This window comes from Lissotriton vulgaris, chromosome 6, assembly GCF_964263255.1.
Source record: "Lissotriton vulgaris chromosome 6, aLisVul1.2, whole genome shotgun sequence".
In the NCBI taxonomy this organism is placed as follows: domain Eukaryota; kingdom Metazoa; phylum Chordata; class Amphibia; order Caudata; family Salamandridae; genus Lissotriton; species Lissotriton vulgaris.
The window spans coordinates 1,172,900,750-1,172,925,352 of record NC_141694.1 but is presented as its reverse complement, the minus strand read 5'-3'; the positions used below and the strand labels follow the sequence as shown (position 1 = coordinate 1,172,925,352).

Here is a 24,603-nt window from a genome sequence, read left to right as displayed (position 1 = left end):
ATTCTGGTGCAATATTGCAATGATATTTCTGTTGTTTCGGATTACAATGTGGCTAGTGCAGTTTTGCCCTCCCACATTCACAAGCGATCATACTTTTCAGTAACTCTAAACAGATTCCGCGCACATGTTGCAAGGCAGGTGAAAATTCTCTTTTGCGATGGTCAGTGGGTGCAAATGTTGATGCAGAATTGCACGAGCACCACTGCAGTCCGATGCAATGAAGAATAACTGCCTCCTTTATATTTACAATGGGAATGCCTCCATTTGAAAACTCAAGGAGCGTGGCTAAACGCAGCTATCTTCAGGCGTGTTTTTTCCCGAGATCATCACTTAAAGAAAACAAAATATTGCAAGTGTGGGTGTTTGTCGTATGTGGAAAGTGTGTATTTATTTAATTGTTGGTAATTTGTATCATTCTTATGCAGCTAGAAGCAACTGTTTCAAACATTTGATAAGACTGTAGGCTGCCTCGTTAGGGTTCATGAAACAAAAGAAGGACAAAGGGTAAAATGAACCTCTCCAATCTTACATGCACCAACATGTTCCAGTGTGATGCACCTTGAGTGCACAATCCTCATCCAGTGTTTTTATAATACACGTCTGAAACAATTTTTCACAAATGCACTGCAATAACAGTTCAAAAATTGAGGAAGACTGGCATTATTTTCAAAAAGTTACATTTCTATGTATAAAAATATAAATTATGTACATCTGTAAATTGAGGCAAGGCCACGATGGAGGACCTAGCATCAGCTTGTATGCACACCCCATCTTGACACGTGTGAGACTACGCTTTTGATGACATGGATGGCATGTACACTGTTCAGGAGGCGACTTCTGAGTGGTGAATGTTGGCTAGGGTCAACTGCGCCTGCATGGTAGGGTACGATCTTCTCGACTGGTACAAAAGTTTCCCAAAAACTGCGGTGATGATCAAAACAGCCAGAAGCACTCCTCCCAGAACAATGGTTTCCACCGGCGGAAGGGATCCTCTATCTGCAAGAAGAAATAAATTCGAACTGTTAGTCTTTCTTCTTAGCAACTCTGGGCCTCATTTACGTGATAGTGACTCAGCACTGTGCCGCAAGCCATTTTGCTGCGCCGCACTGAGTCACTTTCAAAGCACAGGTCATATCCACAATGCTATGGTGCACAATTAGCTGCCATGCGCTGACGCAGGCACACTTGCACCATGGTGCAAAGGTGCCTGTGTTGCAGGGAGATTGTTTTTGTGCAGGAAGGGACACCTTCTACAAAAACAATCACAAGAGGTGATTTCCTCTTTCTATGTGTGCTGCATAATGCAACACACATATAAAGAGGAATAAATGAGGAGAAATGAAAAGATTTTTCCTCACGGCACCTCCCTACGCCTCCCCTGGGGAGGCGTAGCATTCTGACTTATTCCTAGGTTTATGATTTCTCGTAAATCTGGGAATGTGTCAAGTTTCATGGGTGCTGCATGGGAACACCCACAGCAACACCCATGGAACGCCCATTTCATGCAAAGTGATGTGTGAAAAGGGGGCCATATTTACCGGGAAACAAAAGTCACGCTGGGTGGCTTTATGTGTCCTTGTAAATATGAGGCAGCAAAATGTGCCACCTCTGCGTTAAAAAAGTGACGCACTGGCGGCGCATGGGGCTTGTAAGTATGTCTCTCAGTCTTCTTTTAGTGTTCGTTAATGGTGAGTCAAAAACAGATGGGAAAGAACGATTCTTAATCAAGATGAAAAAGAGCAAGATGGACAAGGGACCACCTGTATAGATTTCTGCTTACATTGAAGAGGTAGAACGGGAAAACCCCTCTGTTTCCAACATATTGTAAGTCAACTGAACTATAAGGAGCACCAGGAAGGACATTGTATTGGGCAACAAAATAAAGCGCTTTTTGTTTGTCTTGTTAAATAAAGTCCTAGGTAAGACTACCATGTATAACGTTGGAGGGAGTCCTGGCGTAGAGGAATTAGCTTGGCCGACACAGTGCTCACTTCATCCAATGGTAAAGGAGCTTTTACAGGCTCAGTGAGGTTAAGGAAATATTCCTACATATTGCTTATGTAGTAAAGATTGCTGCTGGATTTGCCCTTTAACTCTTCCAGTTGCTGTGATTATGCCGCCTTGAGAAATTGAAATCGATATAAATTTAGTCTGTGAATCCTTTAAAGTCAAAGGGGCGCTGTACTATATCATATTACCTCGCTTAGAAGCCCAAAGCTGTATAGTCACATCTAAAGACATAGGGGCATATTTACAAAGAAATGATGCAGAGCAGCACTGCAAGCAATTTAGCAGCGCTGTGCTATTTCAAAAATGCAGGGATGCACGGTATACACAGGAATACAATGCACACCTGTGTTTTTTCCCTTGCACTGGCGCTTCAAAAAGCTGCCTAGCGCCAACGCGAACACCTTTTCACCAAGGGTACTTGAGTTGCAGGGATGATTGTTTATGTGCAGAAAGGGACACCTTCCTGCTCATAAACAATCATTGAGGGCGATTTGCTCCACCTATGTGTACTGCAAAATGCAGCACACATAAAAAGCGCAAAAAACGAGGATAAATACATGGATTTCTCCTCGTCCCACCACTCTAATGACTGCTTTTCAATGGCGTTAGTTTTTGACGTTGCCTCAGATTTACAGATCCTTGTAAATCTGTAGCAGCGTCAAAAAGCAATGGGTGTTGCGGTGGTACGCGTCACATTGTAAATATGGAGAAGGGCATTGCGCCACCAGAGCTTTGTTAACTCCTTCCGTGCTCCCGTCGGCCGTAGGCCGACAGGAGCACTACCTCGTGGGTGCTGCCGTCGGCCAACGGCCGATGGAGCCCCACTCACTCTTTAGAACGCCCGCACCACGGCGGAATAACCGCCGCGGTTAAGGCGTTAAAAGTGATGCTCTGGTGGCGCAAAGCACTTGTAAATATACCCCTATCATTTTCATTCCAGGATGATGTTTACAGATGCTTAAGAGAATTCAGATTTGCTAAGGTGTGCTCAGTGTGTTATGGCACCTGTTTCAGGACTCTGTATATACATTAGAGGAAAGAACTACAAGCTTCATAGAGGCATCATAGTCACTGGTTGTTAGATTGTCATAATATGGCCAGTATGTGCCTACAATTGCAAGCCATCATGATAATTTCTATATAAAATTTTATAAGTGAAGTTGTAGTTAGCAGTATATTGTAATGTGGTAGTTGGTCGCGTTGTGCAAGTTGGAGATGCTCAGCATAACTTGAAAGGACCAACTAAACATGCTGGCGGTTTCAATGTTTATATGTTAAAAGTATTCATTGGTTATTTTTACTAACTCTGACATTTTCTATCTCTATATCAATGTCTCTTTCTGTCTCAATCTCATCCATTTTTCCATCTTCCTCTGTTTCTCACTGTTTCTAACTTACCTTTAGAGCATCCATTTTAGGGGGTCCTCATACTTCACTTCTCATCTCCATTTCTCACCCATCATTCCTACTTCTCATCCATTATGCCTACTTCTCCTCCCTGTTGCTTATCAATCATCCTTACTTCTCATCGCTCATCCCTGCTTCTCATCCCTACTTCTCATCCATCATCCCTACTTCTTATCCTTCATCCCTACTTCACAACCATCAAGCCACTTCTCATCCATCAACTATACTTCTGATTCATCGTTCCTACATCCTTGCCTCTCACCCATCATCCCCACTTCTCTTCCATCTTTTTAACTTCTGATCACTACTTCTCACCCGTAATCCCTACTTCTCATCATCACCCCTACATCTTATCCATCACCCTTACTTTTCATTCCTACTTCTTATCCAGCACCCCTGATTTACATCCATCATCCCTACTCATCATTCATCATCCCTGCTTCTCATCCATCATACATCATCCATACTCCTCATTCATCAACCCTACTTCTCGTATCTCCTTCTCATCCATATTACTTACTTGTCATGTGTTATCCCTACTTCTCATCTCTACCTTCCATTCATCTTCCTTACTTCCCACCCATCATTCCCATTTCTCATCCCTACTTCTCATGAATCATCAATCATCCCTACTTCTTATCCATCATCCCTACTTCTCATTCCTCATCCCTCAGTCATACCAACACACAATCATTGTTGGGAAACACATCTTCACAAGGATTGGCTGGTAACAGCCAATCAGAGTAAAGAGAGAGAGGGATGCATTGTATTGGTCTTGACTGTGAAATAAAACAGCCTTCGCATTGCACACTGTGCAGCTTGATTCTAGTGAATCCAAGGCTCTGCAGCATTTCATTTTTATTTAATTAAGTGTTTTTCTATTTACACCACCCTCTGCAGCAGGCTCTGATGGATTTGGAAAGGCAAGGTGCCTTCACTTGGGCCGTAAATCAACACTTGGAGACAGGGCTACACAGGTCACAGGGGAATCTTTTCTGGTTTCAGTTTTGTTAGTACCAAAAAATGTCTTGATGTGAGGTTACCTTTAGCTCTGAGAGCTGCTTTTTCAGTCTCTGCAGTTTGCAGATTTGGTTTCAGTTGTGTAGGAAACTAGGAAATCCTGGAGAGAGTTGATACATATAACTTTCAAACCAGAAAAGGTTTCTGATCACCTGTATAGTCCTTACTCCAAGTGTTGATTTATGGCCCACACCAGGCCACTTGTCTTTCCAAAGCCCAAGAGCTTTGTGCAGACGACTGTGCAAAAAGTAAAACACTTATTTGAATAAAATTAATTTCTGTACAGCCCTACATTCACTGCAAGCAAACATGCAGTTGTATTTCCTCTCCTCTGTCCTCAACCCCAGTGTGTGCAATGAGAAGGCTGTTTTGTCAGTAGCTAGACCAATAGAATGCGGACCTGTCTTAACGCTCATTGTCTGTTACCAACCAATCATTGTGAAGGGGTGTTTCACAACATTGAAAGTGTGTTGGTATGGCTGAGGGATGAGGAATGAGAAGTGGGGATGATGGATGAGAAATAGGGATGAGAAGTAAAATAAAAGGTAAAGATGATGAATGAGAAGTATGGATGAGACGTAGGGATAACGTATGAGGAAGAGGGATAATGGGTGAGAAGTAAGGATGATGGATGAGAAGTAGAAATAAGAATTAGGGTTGACGGATGAGAAGTAGGGAGGATGAATGATAGATGAGAATTAGGGATAATGGATGATGGATGAGAAGTAGCGACGAGAAATAGAGATGATGTAAGATGAATGAGAGGTAGGGATGATGAATGGAAAGAGGGTTATGGATGAGAAGTAGGGATTGTGGATAAAAAGTAGGGATGATGAATGAGACATAGGGACGAACGATAAGAAGTAGGGAGGAAAAATAGGGATGATGGATGAGAAGTAAGGATGACAGATGAGACATAGGGATGATGGATGAGAAGTAGGGATGACAGATGAGACATAGAGATGATGGATGAGAAGTAGGGATGATGGATGAGCAGTAGGCATGCTGTATGAGCAGTAGGAATAATGGACGAGAAAAATGGATTATGGACGAGAAGTAGGGGAAAGAAGTAGGAATGATGGTTAAGAAGTAGAGATGAGGAGTGAGGAAGGAGGATGTCCTAAAATGGATGCTGTATACTTTGCTTTTTTCTCTCGCTCTGTCTTGTTCTCCCTCTCCCCTTCTATCTTTCTTTCTCGAATATCTCATTCTGCCCTTCTAGCTCCTTTCCCCATCTCTCCCTCCCTCCTTCTATCTTCTTTCCGCCTATATCGCTCTCTTTTTCAGGTTAGTGCTCAGTTGCTTCTCAGTTAGGTTTGCAAAATAGCCATGTTTCTATTTTTCAAAGCCGTTTTCAAATATGTACCTGCATCATACAGTATTTGCATCATTTGGGCCTTGTAGAAACATTGCAATTTCAAAAAGGTGAACTGCAGTATTGGCAAATATACAGGACAAATATCAGTATTACAGCAGCGTCTAAAACTTGCTTGGCAGACCTGTCTAAAAAAAACAACAAAGTGGGAGAAGAAAATCAATATATAACCCAAATTTAAGAAAGGAATGGAGCAAAATAACTTGCCTAAACAGTGAGATTCGGGGTGTGTGAGTGTGAGCCTCGAATATCCCAACTAAAAAAGCAGTGGGTTGCAAGCTGGAGCTCTTAGATGACCAAGGTTTGTGATGGACTGTTCCCCTGAGAAGGGTCATTGCTGATCTGCATTAGGTGGGCCTCATCTAGAGTGACACAGTGGGTGCAAAAATATGGGTTAGTATGCTATCCCCATAGGCAGTGGTTAGACTATTTGCAAGCATTTGTCCCATCACCCTTGTCAGCATATGCCAGGAAACCTGAGCCTGGCACAGCTCTCTAAGGCTACTACTGCCAATGTTTGTAAATTCCATAACATAGTAAATTTGCACCCATTAATTAAGTACTTCTATGGGTGCAGAGTACTCATTTTGTGATAAACAGGTCAGTATGTATATATTTAGGTTCCTAATCCAAAAAATGAACATGTTAAAACCTCCTAGTAAAATCAGGATGGTGAGTAAAGAAAACACAAATAGCAGACCCAGCTCAGGGTCCCTAGACCCAAATATCAAGCCAAGAATGCATTTATTTGGGGGGTGTCACCCCCTGCCAGAAGCTATCCCTCTGTGAAACACATTCTTCTGTTAGAGAGGTGGGGTCTAAAATTGGGGCTCTCAACTCTCCATCAGAGCACTGTACATCAGTCATCCAAACTCAAGAGCAGAACCCGAGTCGCACCAAAAGTAGGATTGACAGTGGAGGGACTTGCGGTATCAGTCATACTGCTAGAGCAATACAGACAATGCCATATCTCAGGAAAAGGGACTGGGAGCAGAGGATCGAAAGAGAGAGGGGACCTTGATCAGGACATGTACAGACAGATACCTTCTGCTTTGTGTGTGTGCATGTGCACCTGTGCCTGTGTGTGCACAGGTGTGTATGTGTGATTGTAGAACTTTGTTTTTTGTACCCTTGGTAGGATTACGGATTTGGCACTATGATATTATAATTTGCCATTTTTGGCATTCATGTCATGGTGTCAAATGTAGGCCCTAGATAAAGTGTTGACACTAGAAAAAGGTAGGTAGTTCATGTCATTATGATTCCCATGACTGGTAAAATGCTGGCGATGGCATGAAATAGTTACTACTATTTCATGCCCTCACCAGTATATTATTGACTTATTGTGGATATCAATGGCATGATGGTGCCCACGGCAAATTCAATTTTTACCCAGTCATAATGGTGGTAACATCTGTTTTTTCATCTGTTCTTAAGGTGTCCAACCTCAACCTGCCTAGTGAGTCACCATTTTATTTCTAGATCCATGTTATATTTAATGAAATGCCAACTGCTTCATTATGTAGCATGTCAAATTTTAAATTACCCCAGACAGTCAATAACCTAGTCGGTACTTCTTAAATTACACAAACCACAATCGTTTTTACAAGTCTAAGACCGATCACAATATTGTCATCTGTGGTTGACTGCTGAGAAATCACAGATAACCATGACTGGTTGAGGAACACCAAACCAGGAAATATCCTAGCCCCTAATTCACACCACCTCCATGAAGCCTTTTCAGGCAACACAGTGGAGCCCATTTTTAGGCAGAAAACACAAGCTACAATATTCTGAATTCTGAAAAGCCTTATCAGGGTAAGGCACAGGCAAACCCCTAATTAACCTGTGCTCAACCCCCTGGTAGCTTAGCACAGGGCAGGCAGGCTTAACTTAGAGGCAATGTATAAAGTATTTGTGCAACACTTCAAAATGCAGCACAGTGAAAACATATCCCAAAAGGAGCCCACAAGAGTATTAGAAACATTGAGAGATTTTTATTCAATAAAACAAGACCAAAACAACAAAATTCCAATTAGTCGAACCAGAGATATTGAATTTTACTGTTTTTAGAGAAAATAGCGCTTAAAAGCATAAAGTGTCTACTGTGGATGTCTGGTTGCACCAGACCAGGACAAAGTCACAAGTTCAGGCAGACCGTGATGGAACATGGGCTAGCTACAGGGACCCAGTTATGCCCACTGAACAGAGAACCTAAAATCCTGGTTTGCGGAGCATTGTCTGGACCCATTTCGAAGATGCATTGGGCAGTTGAAGCGAGGCGATCAATTCTGAGATGTGGAGAGGCTGTGGTGTGAGGTCCTGTTTGCATTGACGTTGAGAATCCCATAGACGAGGGCTGCAATACGAACTCTGGAGTCAGTAATGCCTTGTACAATCGGGGTGTGCATCAGTTCAGACGAGCTGCAAGACTACGATGCAGAGTCCGGCTATGTTGACAATGCCGTTGATGAGAGGTATGATGGCCTGTGCTGAGGGTGCGTCTCACAGTGACGGTTCTGAAAGTGACGTGGGCTGCAGTGGTGAAGACCGTCCATATGCCATGCTCCAAATTATCTGTCTGCACTGTGAACTCATTAGAGAATTCAGAAGCCTTGAGTTAAGGTACTGTACACAAGGCCCCTTGAGGGTATGCATAGCTTTCTGGCAGGCCTCTGTCCAGATCACCTGTGTGGGCTGCTTCTTTAGAGCCAGCTCTGTTAAGGGGCAACAATTGTGCCCGGAGGAGTACAGGAGGGCACTGGAATCTGGGGTGGTGATAAGCATGGTAAGTGATATGGAGGGGTTATCTGGAGGGTAAGGATCCAGCCCCTACGAAAGTAGGCCCCATTTTAATCTGTCGGGCAGGGTTACTAGTAGCAGTGTTCTGTCTGAAGGATCACCCTAGGGTACCGCTCCAGTTGGGGGTGAGCATTGGACCAGCACCACTGGAGAGGTCCCCCCAGCTGGGAGGGATCCATGGAACAGCATAGGCGATTCAGGAGGTAGTGATCACGAGGTTCACCTGGGGTCAGGAAGGCGAGGAACAGGAGAGTGTCCCAGCAGTAGAGGGGCTACATCCTTGTTCTATTACCCTAAGCAGGGAAGTCCATCAAGGTAATGATTGGTCTACCCTGGCTTTTGGCTGGGATGGAGTTGTGTTAGACTTGGCCTTGTTGGCTAAAGTTCACTTAAACTTTTTGCTTTTCCCCTAGACCGTTTTCCTAATTAGTGTGTAAATACATATGTTCCCTGTATAAATTGAAGTGGTGATTGATTGTCTCTGGTTGGTATGTTTGCCTTACTAGCAAGATCCCTAAGTGATGTACACTGTGTGTGCCAGGCAGTAGCGGTCGGTAGTGGGAGTGCTGCCGGCCGGTGACGGGGGGAGGGGCAGGGTGGAGGGTAGTAAACTACGGAATACGGACAAATATAGGTAAGGCACGCACTCCATTGCATTTGGTGATGCAGTGGCCGCAAAAAAATGTGTTTAATTTATTTTTATGTTTACTTACCTGTATTTGTCCGTATTCTGTAGTTTACTAGCCCCCACCCTCCCCCTCCCCACGTCACCGCCCGGCAGCACTACCACTACCGACCGCTTCTGGTGCCAGGGCTAGTACTAAAAGAAATGCACAGAGAGGGAACATAGGTCTTCAGTGTAGGGCCTGCGCGCATTATGCTAAATTAGCATGTTGTCCAGCTACCACTTGTCAGGCCTGACTTTCCCTTTTGCATACACATGGGCACCTGGGTAACTCCTAGGAAGCGTCCAGTGTAGTTAAAAGGCAGGCCCAGTGCCAGTGTGGGTGCTAGGCCCTGACAGTGGAAAATACTCCATTTCATTTTCCCTGATGAAAGGCCATCCTTCCCGTAGGACAAAATGGGGAGGCTGGGTGTTGTATTGTTAGCCTAGTTTACCCAGAATTGGAAATGGAACAGTAAAGTTTGGTATGTCTGAACTCACAGCGTCATAACGCATCTTTTTGGGTAGATGGTTTTGTCGCTGTCTGTCCAGAAACCGCTGTTTGAGAAAATGGCTGAGTTTGTGCTTTAGGCCTTTTTGCGTGTCTCAGCAGAGTGTGAATTGCCTTCCTGGATCTGGGATGGGTTAGAAAGGCTGAGGGAGGTCAAGCCCCCGGGGAGAGGTGGATACAGTGCCAGGCTGCCCTACACCTGGAGCGGGTAGCAGGAGAGGCTTTGCGAGGTGATGAGGCCTGGGTCAGAGCCATAAACCAATAGACCCATCTCCCTTTGAGTGATTATAGATCCAGGCCCCTAGTATCAAAGAGAGAATTGTGACACTGGGGGGGAGATATGCAAGACTGATTTAGGGAGGGGTCGGGACCCCTGAGCACAAGGAAACTTCAAAGATAACGAGGGGTATAACTGAAAGAGCTGTAGCCCCAAGACTTTAAGTTATGTTGATGATGTCATCGAGAACGGTCTCGGTATAGTTCAGAGATGTGCTGGAAGCGCTTTGAAGACGCCGTGGGCTGGTCGAGTCTCTGACAAATTTTGATCAGTACGCGATCTGGATAAAAACCTCTTCCTCAGGTAGAATTGCTGAATAGGCTACGGGAGTCATTTGACCCTTGCTTTGTGATCTGGGGCTTGTGGGCAGTTTGTAGCTCTTGACCGAGGAGAGACTGAAAGGGTGCTGCAGTGGGTTGTTTCCCCCCTTCTTCCTGAGCAGGACTTTGCTGTGTGCTGCGTCCTGTACCCCAAGGGCCCAAGGTGAGCTGGCTCCCTGTTCAGAAGCACAGGAACATAAAAGTTTCCAGGAAGTCTCAAGTGGTGCGGTGCTGGGACCGTGTTGTGGCAGCCTGAGACCTCCGAAGGGATGCATAAGGTGATCGTTGTAGGAAGGTGGATAACTGACTATATGGTTACCCCAACCCTTTGCCTAGTGTTTAGCTGGTTTTCGACTTAGTTGGCCAGGGATCCTGCTAATCAGGGCCCCAAAACTCCTTGGGGGGGGGGGGGGGTGCCAGAACACGACCTCTAACCCCAAGAAACCTTATTGCCATGTCTGTAGACAGCCTGGCCACTGGAAAACTGACAGCAGTTGCCCAAAAGCCAAAAATAAGGACAATGTTCCTCCAAGCAATACTCCCAGACCTCCTGTTACTATTAGTAGTAATCCCCCAGGTGTTGGGAGTGCTCCCAAGAATTTGGCTGGGTTTACTTGGGGAACTCAGGTGGACTCTGGCCTAACCAGGTCCCCTAGCAGAGCTACTCTTGTCTGTGAAAATGGCATGGGGTTTGCCAACTTCACTGCTTGTCCCAACACTTTGGGCAAGTACAGGCAGGAGCCCCTCATCAATGGCCAGAAAGTTGAAGCCTATAGAGGTACAGGGGCTAGCATCACTATGGTGACTAACAGCCTAGTCCCCTCAGGACAACTTTTACCTGGGGTCACCTATCAACATTGATGGAGTGCAGACAGATGATCCCATGGGAGTAGTAAATCTCAGCTGGGGAGGTGTCACTGGCCCCAAAAGAGTGGCAGTGTCTACAAAGTTTCCTGTAGATTGTCTACTGGGAAATGATCTAGAGATCTCAGTCTGGGCTGGGGCGGAACAAGAAACCCATTCCAAAATGGTAGGCCTTCCAGAAAAGGTTAGTGGGGCTGTGATGGCCACAGCCCCAGATCAAGCAGAATTCATTCCTAAAGAGGTTGAAAGGGCTGTGATGGTCACAGCCCAAGCTCAGGAAGACTTCCCTGAAAAGGTTGGCAGGGCTGTGATGGTCACAGCCCACACACAAACAGAGTTCCTTCCTGAAAAGGTTGGTAGGGCTGTGATGGTCACAGCCCAATCTCAAACAGATTTTAGTGTTGTGAAGCCTAAAACTATGGATCACTCCACTCAGACAGAGAGTGTTGGGGAGGAAGAAAAGTCTCCCTCCCACCAAACATTAGGTGAGAGTTAGCCTCCACAGGGAACTGACCCTACCCCTTGTGAAGAAACTGCCCCAGAGGTAGTCAGGCCTAGCCTGGCAGAGCCTCTGATGTCAGTGGACCCTTCCAAGGTGGGACCCTGTCTGGAGCAGGTAACCTGCCCCTCTCTACCTTACCTCAGTCAGCCCAGGGTTGTAGAGGTCAGGGAGGCCAGTGGACTCCAAAGGGCCCCCTGTCCACAGGAACACCCCCATCAGCAGATTAGGGGCACCAAAGCTAGCAGCCCTAGCAAGGTGAAAATTCCAAAAACTCCTGAGGGATCTCCCTTACACCTAGTTAGGAACCTCCCCCAGATGGACTCTGTTGGGCACAGCCAAACCTGGGACCTAAGGGTCCCAAACCCGAGCTGTCCCTCCAGTGAGCCAACAAAAGGGACCCACCCTCCAGCTATAGGTAGCCAGAGGTTGGCCCTGAGAGCACAGTGCAACTCAGTCCTGGAAAGAAAGGCATACATGGTGTAAGATGATTGGAGGAAGCTGAGCCCTACATCAGAGGAGCCTCACTTCAGTACTCAATCTCAACACCAGCCTTTTACTTTGCCAAAACACACCACAGGTAGAGATTCCCTATGGTGGAGACCCTATGATACCCTTAGGGTAAGGGATTGCTTAGTGGACCATGAGACAGGGGGTAACCATGCTAGTGCAGGTACTTCTTTATATGGCCACTTAGGCAATATAGGCTTACCTGTTCAAGGATAGCCTTATCTCCTTTCATTTGGGGGGATTGTGTAGGAAGGTGGATATCTGACTATATGGTTACCCCAACTTTTTGCCTAGTGTTTAGCTGGTTTTCGACTTAGTTGGCCTGAGATCCTGCTAATCAGGGCCCCAGGCTATCTGCTGTCACTGTAAATTGGACTCCATGTACTTTAGGTACATCTCCAATTGGATATTGAGTCACCTTATGAGCCCCTGTATAGTGTACCATAGGTACCCAGGGCATAGGTGCATCTAAGGCCTACCAGGGGCTGCAGCAAGTATTATGCCACCCCTGGCTGGCCATCCACATTGACACAACTGGCTGAACAATCAGCTGGGGCAAGGTCGTGTAATCACCCCTTGCTTAGGTATAGTATCCCTATACCTACCATTACATATAGACACATATATACCTATAAGTCACTCCTATGGCAAGCCTTGACAATCCTGAAGGCAGAGTGCTTGGTTTTATGTGAGATGGTTCTCTAGCATGAGCTGAGCCTGTCTGCAGCTTTCGGAACCATGTCCTTATAGCTGTTCTATGATATAGCCATACCATATACTCTTAAGTGCAATATAATCCTCGCGGTTAATGCTAACTTTGGTTTGACTTTATCAAAACATGTCGTGTAAGGTGTCATCCGCTTTGGAATACTACCCCCTCACCAGTTCTGCCAACGGGGTAGCATTCCACCCTTTTAGAGGGAGAAGACAGTTGTTCTTGTTAATCCCGATTAAAGTTAACCAGAGCCTCAGCATTACAAAATGGATGCTGCTGCCACAGACACAAGTCTGACCTCCTGCTGCTGGGAGTCCTTCCAGCGAGGGAGGCTTGGACAATAGGTTTCCTGTCTTGGGACAGACAGGCCATAGTGTATTGGGGCAGGGAGGGCTGAATGAAATGAGACACTGCCTGAGGCACACAAGGTGCTCCATGCATAGCCCGGTTCAAACCAGTTGTTGGGGCACTCCAGCCCCAGCTCTGGCGCGAAACTGGAAAAGGGAAAGGGGTGTAACCACCCCCTTCCCTGGTCCCACCCATAGGAGGGACCTAGCAGGTAATCCAGACCCTTTAATCAGTATAAAGCTAGGAGCTGAGTCTAGAGACTTTAGATTTATCCTGAACTGAAACCTGAAACAAAACTCTGGACCTTCGACATTGTACTGCAACTAGAAGACTGAAGAATCTCCCTTGTGGTCAAGGTGTGACCACCCTGTGCAAACAGGCACCAACAGCGACTTGCCGGTTTGCTTTGTCGATGCTCCCGCCGGTGCCCGAGCACAGAGCCAGACAGGAACTGGACTTCCAGACTTTTCTGACCCGACCCACATCTGCAGCAGAGCTGAGACCCGTGGAGGCGACGAGAGATGTGGGACCGGACATCTTGAAAAACCTGCTTATTGCTAATTGCGCAGCTTCTGAGGCACCCTCGAAGTTGTGCATTGGGGATTGAGAAGCCCCAGCCGCGAGCCACATTTGCATCAACGCACAGCCATCCACACTCCACGAGTGCCCCGTAGGGCCTGCTGCTGCTTTTGAGCTTTACGCGCCTTTCCGGTCACTTGCCCGTTGGCTTGTGGCCTCTGTGAAGGCAAACCTTTGAATCTACACTGTGGGCCTGGTTGCTCCCGGCTTGCTCCTGCTTCCCTGAAAAAGAGAAGCCCCCAGACCTTGCTGGTCTGACTCGAAGCGAATATTCGATTCCTGCATAGGCTGCATTTGCCAAGGCATGTTCAATCCAATCTGGGTCCCGACACTGCAGACATCTAGATCCATCGTGGGACAGCTCAATTCCAGCGCCTGGTCATAGTTGACGCCTCCTGGACCTCGTGGCTGCAGAGACAAGCTTCACAACATCACCTGATTGCTTCACAACATCGCCTGGTTCCTTCCTGGTCACTGGTCACTGGCTAGTGACCCAGACTCTGTCCTCTCTGCTTTCAGGTACTCTTCATCCTCGATCCACCCTTGAATCCAACCGGACACTTCTCTCCTGGTCGCCTGTAGCATCTTTTTACAGGTCTCCATAGGATTCAGCGACGAAACCCGACACAACTTGACACCTATGCACCCCGCTCCTGTGGGTGAGGTATCGCAAGTACTCCGGTGCTCCTGTGGGTATTGACTATCCAAGTGTCCTAGTTTTCAGTAGCTTTCTCCTAGTCCATCCGGAAGTGTCCTAAATCAACTAGTCTCTAACTCTTACGTTCCCCTTGTATCCCTATGGTAACTTGCATGTGTGTTAAGACACTGCACACGCTTCCTGTGGGCCTCCTGCTTCCTAACCTTTGGTAGTTCAGTGTAGCCCCAGCGATTCCCTAGGCCCTAGGCCTACTCCCTGTTCATGACGTGGTTCTTATACCACTATTTCAGTATATGGTTTGCAACGCCCCTAGAGCTCAACTGTATTTTGTGCAACTTATTGTATGATAATTAAGTATCTTGTTATGTGCTTGTGCCTCTGACCTCATAAAGAGTTCAGAGGGGTTGTGTTAGTAATAAATGCATATATATTTTATATATAACCTGTGTGGTGTCCTTTCATGTGGTATTAAAGGGTTACATATGGTAAAACAGCTGGCTTCACATGCTCTCTGAAGTTTTAGCCTAAGACTGCTTTGTCCATGCTACCTCTAGGATAGCTGGTCTATAAAGTTGACTTTACAACCATCACCATACGGGTTGTTTGGACTGATACAGGGTGCCCACTACAATAGTGGACATCACATATCAGGCCAACTTCTCACAATCGTGGGCACCCGGAGCGAATCAAGACTCTAACCCGCAGGGTGCGTGTCTTGGTGCGGCTACAGGTGTTTGAGCGCCTGTGGATTGTGGGCATTGTGGAAGAGAGCCGAGGTTCGGGACGTTCAGGGTACATGTCGCAGTGCAGTCCTGGAACTAGTGAAGAGTGCAGGGACATCGTGGGCACTAAGAAGGAGTGAGTCTCCGACATGCGGGTCGGCATGTGGTGGTGCAGCCAAGGTGTTAGTGGAGAGCGCCTGGTACCTCATATACACCAGGAGGAGAGGTGAGACTCAGACGCTCAGTGTGCGTGTCGTAGTGCGACCAGGGCGTTAGAGGAGAGTTCCTGGGTCATCGTGTGCACCAAGAAACGAGGTGGGTCTCTAGCACATGAGCTGCGTGTGGTTGTGCAGTTGCGGCACTAGAGGAGAGTGCCTGAAGATCGTGTGCACCCGGCCAGAGAAAGCGTAGTAAGGTGCACCTGGTCATCGGAGGCCAAAGGAAGAGCGAGTCTCGGCGCACGGGGGGTGTGTGTCGAAGGTGCTACCGGAGGTGCTGGTGAGGAGCACCGGGGAGTGGTGAGCACCGGGGAGCGAAGAAGTTCTAACAGTGCTGGAGAGGAGGGCCAAGTGAGCGGGCTCTCGAAGGCAACGTGGGGTGGCACCAGCATTGTGTGGAAGGCTTTGTGGAAGGAGTTTGTGCTGAACGTTGGCGGCCCGGACCGGCAGCCCTGCAGGAGCTGAACTACCAGCCGGAGTGCGCCTTGCCCGTCATGACAAGGTTCTGGAGTAAGGCCAATCCACTGCTGCAGGAGAGGAGAGTGGATTTGCGCCCTCCAGGTAAAGTGAATCATGGCCTGGGGCTGGGTGCGGGCTCGGAGGGACACTCTCTCAGCCTCTCGCTGCTGGCAGTTGTGTGCGCCTGTTGCTTCGGCCCAGATATCGGCTAGTGCTGGTCCCGGACAGGGCGGTACAGGGGCCCGGGCCCGGAGTGGAACTTGGGTGTCATCGTTGATCCGTGTTGGGGGCATCCGGTTGCACAACTTCTAAAAACAGTTGAATAACACTTTGCATATTTTCTGCTAACGAACTATCGAACTATTAGACAACGTCTGACACTAGAGGTGCTTAGCGAACTCAGGGGTTAGTGTGCTACGCACTACGTTATGTTTCTCTTGCAGGATACAGGATCATAGCATAGTGCTCTGCATTGGTTGTTTACTGCACTGTACTGAATTGCACTGTGACGCATTACCTTATTCCTTCTTTGCACAGAGCATGCTAGTGGTGATACGCATTGCATTGTTTTCCTATCGCAGTGTACTTAATTGCAGCATGACATATTGTTGTATTCCTTCCGTAAACAGGGCATGCTGGTAGCGAATCGAGTTGCATTATCTTGTGTGGACTCGGTACATGTTCTTGATGCTTCGCCTTGCATTGTTTCACTGTGGCACTGTACAGGAACCCATTGTTAAGTAGTGCAGTATTCCTTCTATTTTGCAACGTGTGTGATTCTAGTGATACGATGTACCTAACCTGTTGAGAATGGTTAAATGTCAGCGTAACTATTGGCTAGAAGCGGTGGTTGGGATTTGAATCGCCCAACCCACCGGAAACAATATTACCCATTGTATATGTGTGGAAGTTGTATTGTGTGGTCATTTCGTATATCTTTCTAGAAAGTATACTCGTTTTATACAAACTCGTGTAGAGTCCATTTGTGGTGACATCATTGGGATTGCTGTGGGTGGGGTTGCACATACTGAACACTTGTGCCTTGGAGATAAGCCTGGCTGCTCGTGTCAAGCTACTAAGGGGCTGAGCAGGGCTGTCTCAGACAGTGTCCTTTCTTGGCCTAACGTGGGAGCGGGGGTCCAGGTCACATACTTGAAATCAACGGTGCGTTTGGGAACGCCAGCTTCTAACAATACTGATCCCCAAAACATGCCTTTGTAAAACCTTCTCTCTGACTCTTCCCTCTCCACCTCCAATTTACTCATCCCAAGCCTTCTCCCACTGCTATGAGCTCCAAAACACCCCTGCACTATCCTTTTCAATCCAAATAACAGACTAACATGTCCACCACTCAAATCACTTTTGTTTTTCACTATACTAATTTCCCACTAATCCTATGGGTTCCGTAGTAGCGTGCTACTCGCTGAAAAAGCGATTTGGCGCCTTGTCTGGTGTAGTAAGCGCTATATAAATGCAATTACAATACAAAATATTACAGGCCTGGTAAACAGTTTGAAAGTTGGACGTTAAACTTTGTACATTGGATTTTCAAGCACAGAAATTCTTCCACTACCTTGGAATATATCAATTTGCCTATCGAAGGCTGAAGAACGGATTGTGGGTATTTCTGGGTTGGTCCTACGTCAAAGGTTTTTGAATACCTATAATTTGTGAAGGTTTATTGGTATCACTAACAATCAGTCTTCCTTTCAATATACTCACTCTACAGTTTTTATTCAATATAAATAGCGTGGAAAAAGAACGAAAGCAAAACCAATAACACCATAACCCATTTTTAAAAAGTTTTTTTATAGTATGTTTTTTGTCCATGTAGATTGTTGCTGGCAAATCTTCCTAACTTTAACAGTATATTTCCATTCTGAACTAGGGTGCTAGAATTAAGCGTTTTTAAGACTTACTTAAATCAGTCTCTCCTTCCTCCATCTGCTTTCTCCTGATTGGTCCATAAGAGATCGTATGAGTGGCCGCTGCATTCCGTTTAGTTCTGGTTATCTTGCTGTCATTTCTGCAATCCTTTAAAATACATTTCCTTAACAGATCAATAACATGCAGAGCATTGAAAGTCATCAGCAACAGAAAATGACTTTTTGAAAAAGTTTATGTTTTTATTGAAGTTTGCATTATATTTTCCCGCACCCTTAGACGAAACATTACATGAGCAATAAAATAACAATAGAATAATTTAAATGAAATACACCATAATGCACAGGTGCTGAAAGTAGGAATGTGTGTGTGTGGGAGGGGGGGGCTGCAGCACACTTAGAATTAACCGTGCTGGAGTTCAGAAAAGTGAATGCCTAAAAAAGGTGCATATATATTGATGTCATTTTTGCTGTGTTCAAACATAGAGGTCAAGTGTCAGGCTATTTCTTCTAACAAAATACTGTTTATTGTTAACCATTTAGATTGGAGTTTACTTTTCAAACTCTGGCTACAAGGTAAAAGGATTTTGTAAAGAGAAGTTTGTGAAAATCGTGCCGGAGAACAAGGAGCGTGAAAGGAAAGGTTGCATGTAAAATGTTATTTTTTAGCACAAAATTTAAATGAAGCACTTTTTATAATTCTGACAGGTGATTTAAACCCTCACCCACCTAGTTGGTGGCATGCTTCATCATCGGGCCCACCACAGTGACACCGAATGTGTCCCGGGTGTGCTTCGACTCCAGATTACTGAGGAGCTGGTATACTTGCTGAGTGTGCATGTGTGGGGGGCATGAAAGTGATTTTAAAAGCTATGCAGTGGGTCCCAGTTCCCGAGGGTATAAGGATAACTTTAATATCTGGGCCCCTGCTAGCAGATAAAAAGGCAGTCGGACGCAGTGGAGTTAGTTATGGGCTCCCACGTCCTATGTGGTCTACATGTTTCAGCCAGGCCTTTTATTTACATCTGGCTTTCCTCAGGACCAATGAGTATGTGTGAGTGGAAAGATAAAATATATTAAGTGATAGGTGTTGTTAAAAAGTGTCGCACTCGCTAAGGTGCTATACGTGTATAGAGGGGGATTCCCTCTGCTTTAACTTGCTATTTGCTGTTAAAGCCTCCTGGGTCACCTGGCAGGGGGAGAGAGGACCGGAATTGCCGGTCTGCGTGCTCCTGGAACCTATCATCCTATAATATAAGATAATGAACAATATCTGTTAAGGAGAGAACTTTACTGGATAAACAGACTATCATCGACAGCTCCGAGAGGGCTTAATGAACGCTTGGAATTCAGTTGTCATCTATAGATTATTGAAGACCATTGACCAGTTAGCCGATGGAACATTATAGTTAACTGCATTTATTTTATTTGTTAGTGTTTTTAATCAGACAGTGAAATGTTAACATCATTGTTGCACTTTCTAGTTTATGAAGGTCACCAAAGACGGTCTCATTAACCCGTTTTTACACCAGTCAGTACATCATTATGTTATAAAATGTTGATTTTGTCTGTACACATTTTTTTCACTATCCAAATTCACCTGAGATCTTTATTACCACACACAACATAGCACCAGCGTAGACGCTTCGCACATTCATTGATTCATACACGGATTCTTTGTTTTGACACGTGACTATGTGTCTACCATTCCGATACATTTTCACATGGATTCTTTCGCACCGTGAAACCCTGACTAAACGCCCACCAATCAGAATCCTGATTGCAAACTATGAGTCACTTGACTCAGTACACCCATTTAGAACGTGAAACACTGAGTGCGTTCAACGTTATCGAACGGATGAACACAGAACACGCCGAGAATATCAACATCCCGGTAAGCCGCGTATCCTTTCTGTTAGAATTATAGCAACTCCAGATATACAACGTAGAAAACTAGCTACCGCGTATACTTGTTGACCAGCCCTCTTCACCTTGCTTTTATAGGCTCGTTTATACCCGCGAAAAGCACGTCGACAAAGCGTCAGCCACAGGTTTGATTTACACATTCTTGAGAGCACTTCTAAGCAATGATGCCGTCTAAACATCACGTCGAAACCCTCACGATGGCACCCCCATTTCCACCTTTAGTATTAACAATACTACACTCACCTGAGTTTAAAATAGAATTCCCAGCATGTAACGAAGTTACTTTCATTTTTTCATTTTTTCCCTATCAAGCAGTACAACTATGATTCACACTGTGATCTCTCTCGCCTTGCATGTTCATAAATGTTGTAATAAGTATGAAGTTGCATACCAGGACATGAAAATGAATTTTGCTTTTGAAACTGTACTTGATTACTTAAAAGGATTGTACATGGCCCCTGAGGAAGGGTTAAAACCCGAAATGCATTGGGCCACCGGGTCAAACGTTATCAAAACATGAGAATAATCATGATATGAACTAAAAATGAATAATTAAAAGGATACATTGAACTTTGTTTATACGTTTTTGAATCATTTACTGAACTTTGCATCGAGTGCTCTGGGGAGACACTGTTCTCGAGGGAACAGTGCGTCAAATAGTGTTCTCTAACCCAAGTACAGGGGGCTCAACCCCACGGGCACCACCCACCTATACAGACTTTCGATCACATTTGGTTACAAAAAGGGAGTGCGTATCCCAACAACCGTTTTGGCAGGGATGGAGAATTGACATGCGAGGAAAAAGAAGCAGTAGACAGTGAAGGTCATTTCTGATCGTTACTTCTGGAACAGTAATTTTAAAAAAATTAAAACAACACCATGTGACATGATGTGGAAAGAGAAGGCGAGAAAGAAGAAAGAACAATGAAAACCGAGAGAAAGAATCAATTTTGAAGCTTAACAGAATTATGGGGCATATTATCAAGGACGGCGTTAACAATTATCGCCGGTTTAGCGGCAGAAAACTGCCACTAAAGCTGCGATAATGGGCTTGATAACATGCCCTTGAGAATTCCAATAGAAGTCCATGTTCTGGTGTGAACATGGGCTTCTATTGGAATTCTCCAGGGCATATTATCAAGCCCATTATCGCGGCTTTAGCGACAGTTTTCTGCTGCTAAACCGGCGATAATTTTAACGCTGTCCTTGATAATATGCCCCTTACTCTTTAGGGCAACACGCAAAAAGAAATTGTGAAAGAATTCCTTCTATAAATTAATTTTTTACCAAATGGTAAGAGCCATTCATAGTGAAAATATCAATTAAACAGTTTATGTGAAATTGTTTTTCTGAATTGCTTTTGTATGAATTTATTCTAAGTGGTTAAATACTAACCATCTTAGATGCAACAGTGCTAAGACGGAAATCATCCCATTAGGTAAAAATCTTTCTTTTTGCCCGAAAGATTGGTGGCCCCTAGGATCAGAGGCCCCTCCAAGTGCAGTTCCATCAGCCAGAAACCTAGGCGTGCAATTCGACTCTTCTCTTTCTTTCGATGACCACGTTAAGATTACTGCCGGTCGCTGCTTTGGACTAATAAAATCTCTGAAGAAATTCTTCGATTTCCTCCCAATTGCAGCTAGAAAGTCAGTCGCGGTAGCTCTCATACTCTCCCGACTTGACTACTGCAATGGCCTTATGGCCGGAGTTAAAAAATCTACTCTCAGAAAGCTGCAGAGCATCCAACATGCTGCAGCCAGACTGGTTTTACAACTCCCCAGAAGGTCATCAGCGTCTGCAGCACTAAATTCGCTGCACTGGATGCAGCTGCATAAAAGAATTCTTTTTAAACTGCTTCTTACAGTTTTCAAAACCATGCAAAATACAGGGCCCCGCTACTTTGCAAATCGTTTCACGCGCTATAACCCTCCGCGCTGCTTGAGATCCTCTGGGACAAATCTGGTTTTAATCCCCAGATTCAAATACAAGACCAAGGGTGGGAAATCCTTCACTGTTCTGGCAGCCAAAGCCTGGAACAATCTTCCTGTCAACCTCAGATCCTCAGAAAATGAGAACAATTTTAGAAAACTTCTCAAGACATGGGTCTACCAACAACTAGACTCCTCTGTCTTGGCTGCCATTTAGCTTCTCTCTTTCTTCACACCCTACTCTTTCAGTTATTCTCCGCAGCTTGCCCAGCGCCATGATGCTCCCTTGGGAGCGAACGTTAGCGCTTTACAAATGCACATAAATATCAAATATCAAAATTCTATAAAATCATATGCAACTATGACCGTACCTCCCTCTTTACAAATACTAGGGACCTTGATTCTTTACACCAATACAGACACATATTAAATTGTCAGACTGTTGGTGATGTTGACTGAGCTTGATTTGCTTTAGAACCCACATTGAATCTGATCACAATGGGGCAATCGATCATAATCATATATAGTTTATTTACGTATCATCTATAAGCCCTTGCTCCTTCTATGGCCCTTCATTACCCCACTTGTTTAAAAATATACCTTATACTAGTATTTCTTTTACATTTTCATAGCTCTTCTGGCAAAAGAAGATCTTGCTTTAAGCACCCAAAAAGAGAATTATAAAACAATCAACATTCCAGAGAAAGGTTCAATGTCTTGCATCAAATGGCGTAAATTTACAATGGAATCCTTGTCAGCAACCAGCTCACCCTCACTAGTTTTGTGATATGTGCTAATCTTTCTCGCATTCTTCACACTATATTGTTAAAAATTAAATTAAATGAAGTGAAGATTGAAAGTGGCATTTTATTTTTTCTACTTTAGCTATCATGTTTTCCAGCCGCTCCTTGTGACACTCAATAACAAGTGATAATGAATATGATTTGTCTACACATCCTGCTAATACCCGATAACCCATCTGTGCCCAGCAGGTCAACAAATTCTTTCTTGTCTCATTGTACTCACCGGCATACAAATCGCTGCTGTGTTGTGACAGATCTGGACAGTGCAGTGAAGGAAGACGTCATTGTACGTAAGCCCAACAAATTTGAACATTTGGATTCGGAACATTGCCTCCGGACCAACTCCATTAGTTATGATTGATAATGTTTCATCTACTGTGTCTCTGGAGCAGCTGCATCAATAAGGAAATTAATAATTTCAGAATAAATAAAGAATCAAAAAATGTTAGTATGGTCAGCTTCTTTTGTTAGGCTTTCTTTCTCTTATCTCTAAGTTGGTTTGCCCATGTTTGCATCTACCCCCCCCGCCCCTCTGTTCATCTCATTTTTAATTTGACCTGTCTCTTGGCCCTCTAACACGAACCTCTTTAATCCTATCTTCACTTGCTAATCCTTTCATTTGATTATAATGAACACTTCTCGCATTCAATTTTGATCTGTACAGAAAGGAAGAAAACTCATTGAAACTCAATCTTAAATAATAGACGACACAACATGAATGGCACGAAAATTAACTAAGTGGTAATTTATCTATAAAAGTTGTAGGACATAACATGATATGTGGAGTGACCCCTTGCATAGGTGTATCAATATTCAAGCATTCCTGGAAAACCATTAGAATGTGCGGTTGGTACTGGTAAAGTTTGAGAAAGTGGATGGGTAATCAGAACAAGGTCAGTTAAAGCATTGACATATCAAGTTAGGTATAGTGTTGACCACATTGAGATAAACAATCTAATAACAGATGTGTCGAGATGGCACAGAGATAGACCTTTATATGAAAAAAGACATCTGATGAAGGTGGTGATATCATGCAGCCCACTGAAATACTGTCTGAATGCACTGGGTAGAATCATGTTAATTCATGCCTTTGAGACAATTGGGATGAAGATCTGGCTTGTGATACAAACAACGGAATGATATAATCTTTAAAATAATGTGAATCTATGTTGAATGTGTGGATTTGAAGTAATGTGCAATATAATGAAGGATGTATTAAGATCCAGCTTTTAACATCTGTTTTATGCTGACTTTCATAACATGTAAAATGTTGATGCATATATATGTGAAAAAACAAGAAATCAGATATGGTTACAAAATGAAACCAAAAACCTCCTAATATTATGTTATAGTTAGCTCCACAAACCATTGCATGCACATGTGTCTTGAAATCTGTGAGAAATTGGCTTACTGGTTAAGGGGGGTAAACACCCTTCTCAAGCAGGAACCACAATCCTTGTCAGGATGAGGCATATGCAAACCCCAAATCAACCTGTGCTCAACCCTCTGGTAGCTTGGCACAGAGCAGTCAGGCTTAACTTGAAGGCAATGTGTAAATTATTTATGCAGCACTTCAAACAGTAATAAAGTAAACACAACTCGAGAAAAAAATCCACACCAATTTAGAAACATAGAGCAGAATTTAATAAATAAATCAAGACCAAAACAAGAAAATAAATAAAAAGCATTAGAACCAGAGATGTGCAATTTTAAAGATTTAAGTGAAAACAGTGAAAAATAGTTCAAAGAGTCACTCGCAGCTTTCTCATCGTACGAGACGGGGAGAAAGTCACAAGTTCAGGTGAATGGAAAGGAGTATGGGTCGGATCAGGGACCACATATACTTCCTTTTATAGCTCCTCTGGTAAAAGAAGATCTTGTATCAAACACACAAAAAGAGAAACATACAACAATCAACTTTCCCGAGAAAGGTTTAATGTCTTGCAACAAATGGTATAGATTTACAATGAAATGTTTGTGAGTGGCTAGTTTGCTCTCATTTGTTTTGTGGTTTCTGTTACTCTTTCTTTGATTCTTCACACTATATTATTAAAAATGAAATGAAGTGAAGATGGAAAGGGCATTTTATTATTTCCGCTGTAGGT

General features: G+C 44.5%; 1 protein-coding gene across 1 annotated transcript in view; it reads right to left on the bottom strand.

Annotated features, from left to right (window-relative positions):
• Positions 1-376: 376 nt before the first annotated feature.
• Positions 377-24,603, bottom strand: part of LOC147708599 (alpha-tectorin-like) — a 230,198-nt gene continuing 205,971 nt past the window's right edge. The window contains exons 7-9 of the mRNA XM_086925366.1: positions 22,722-22,890; positions 17,878-17,992; positions 377-996 (exon numbers count right to left, since the gene is read on the bottom strand). Of these exons, the coding sequence (XP_086781492.1) occupies positions 824-996; positions 17,878-17,992; positions 22,722-22,890 (457 nt within the window). The 3' untranslated portion in view covers positions 377-823. The remainder of the gene's footprint in view (positions 997-17,877; positions 17,993-22,721; positions 22,891-24,603) is intronic.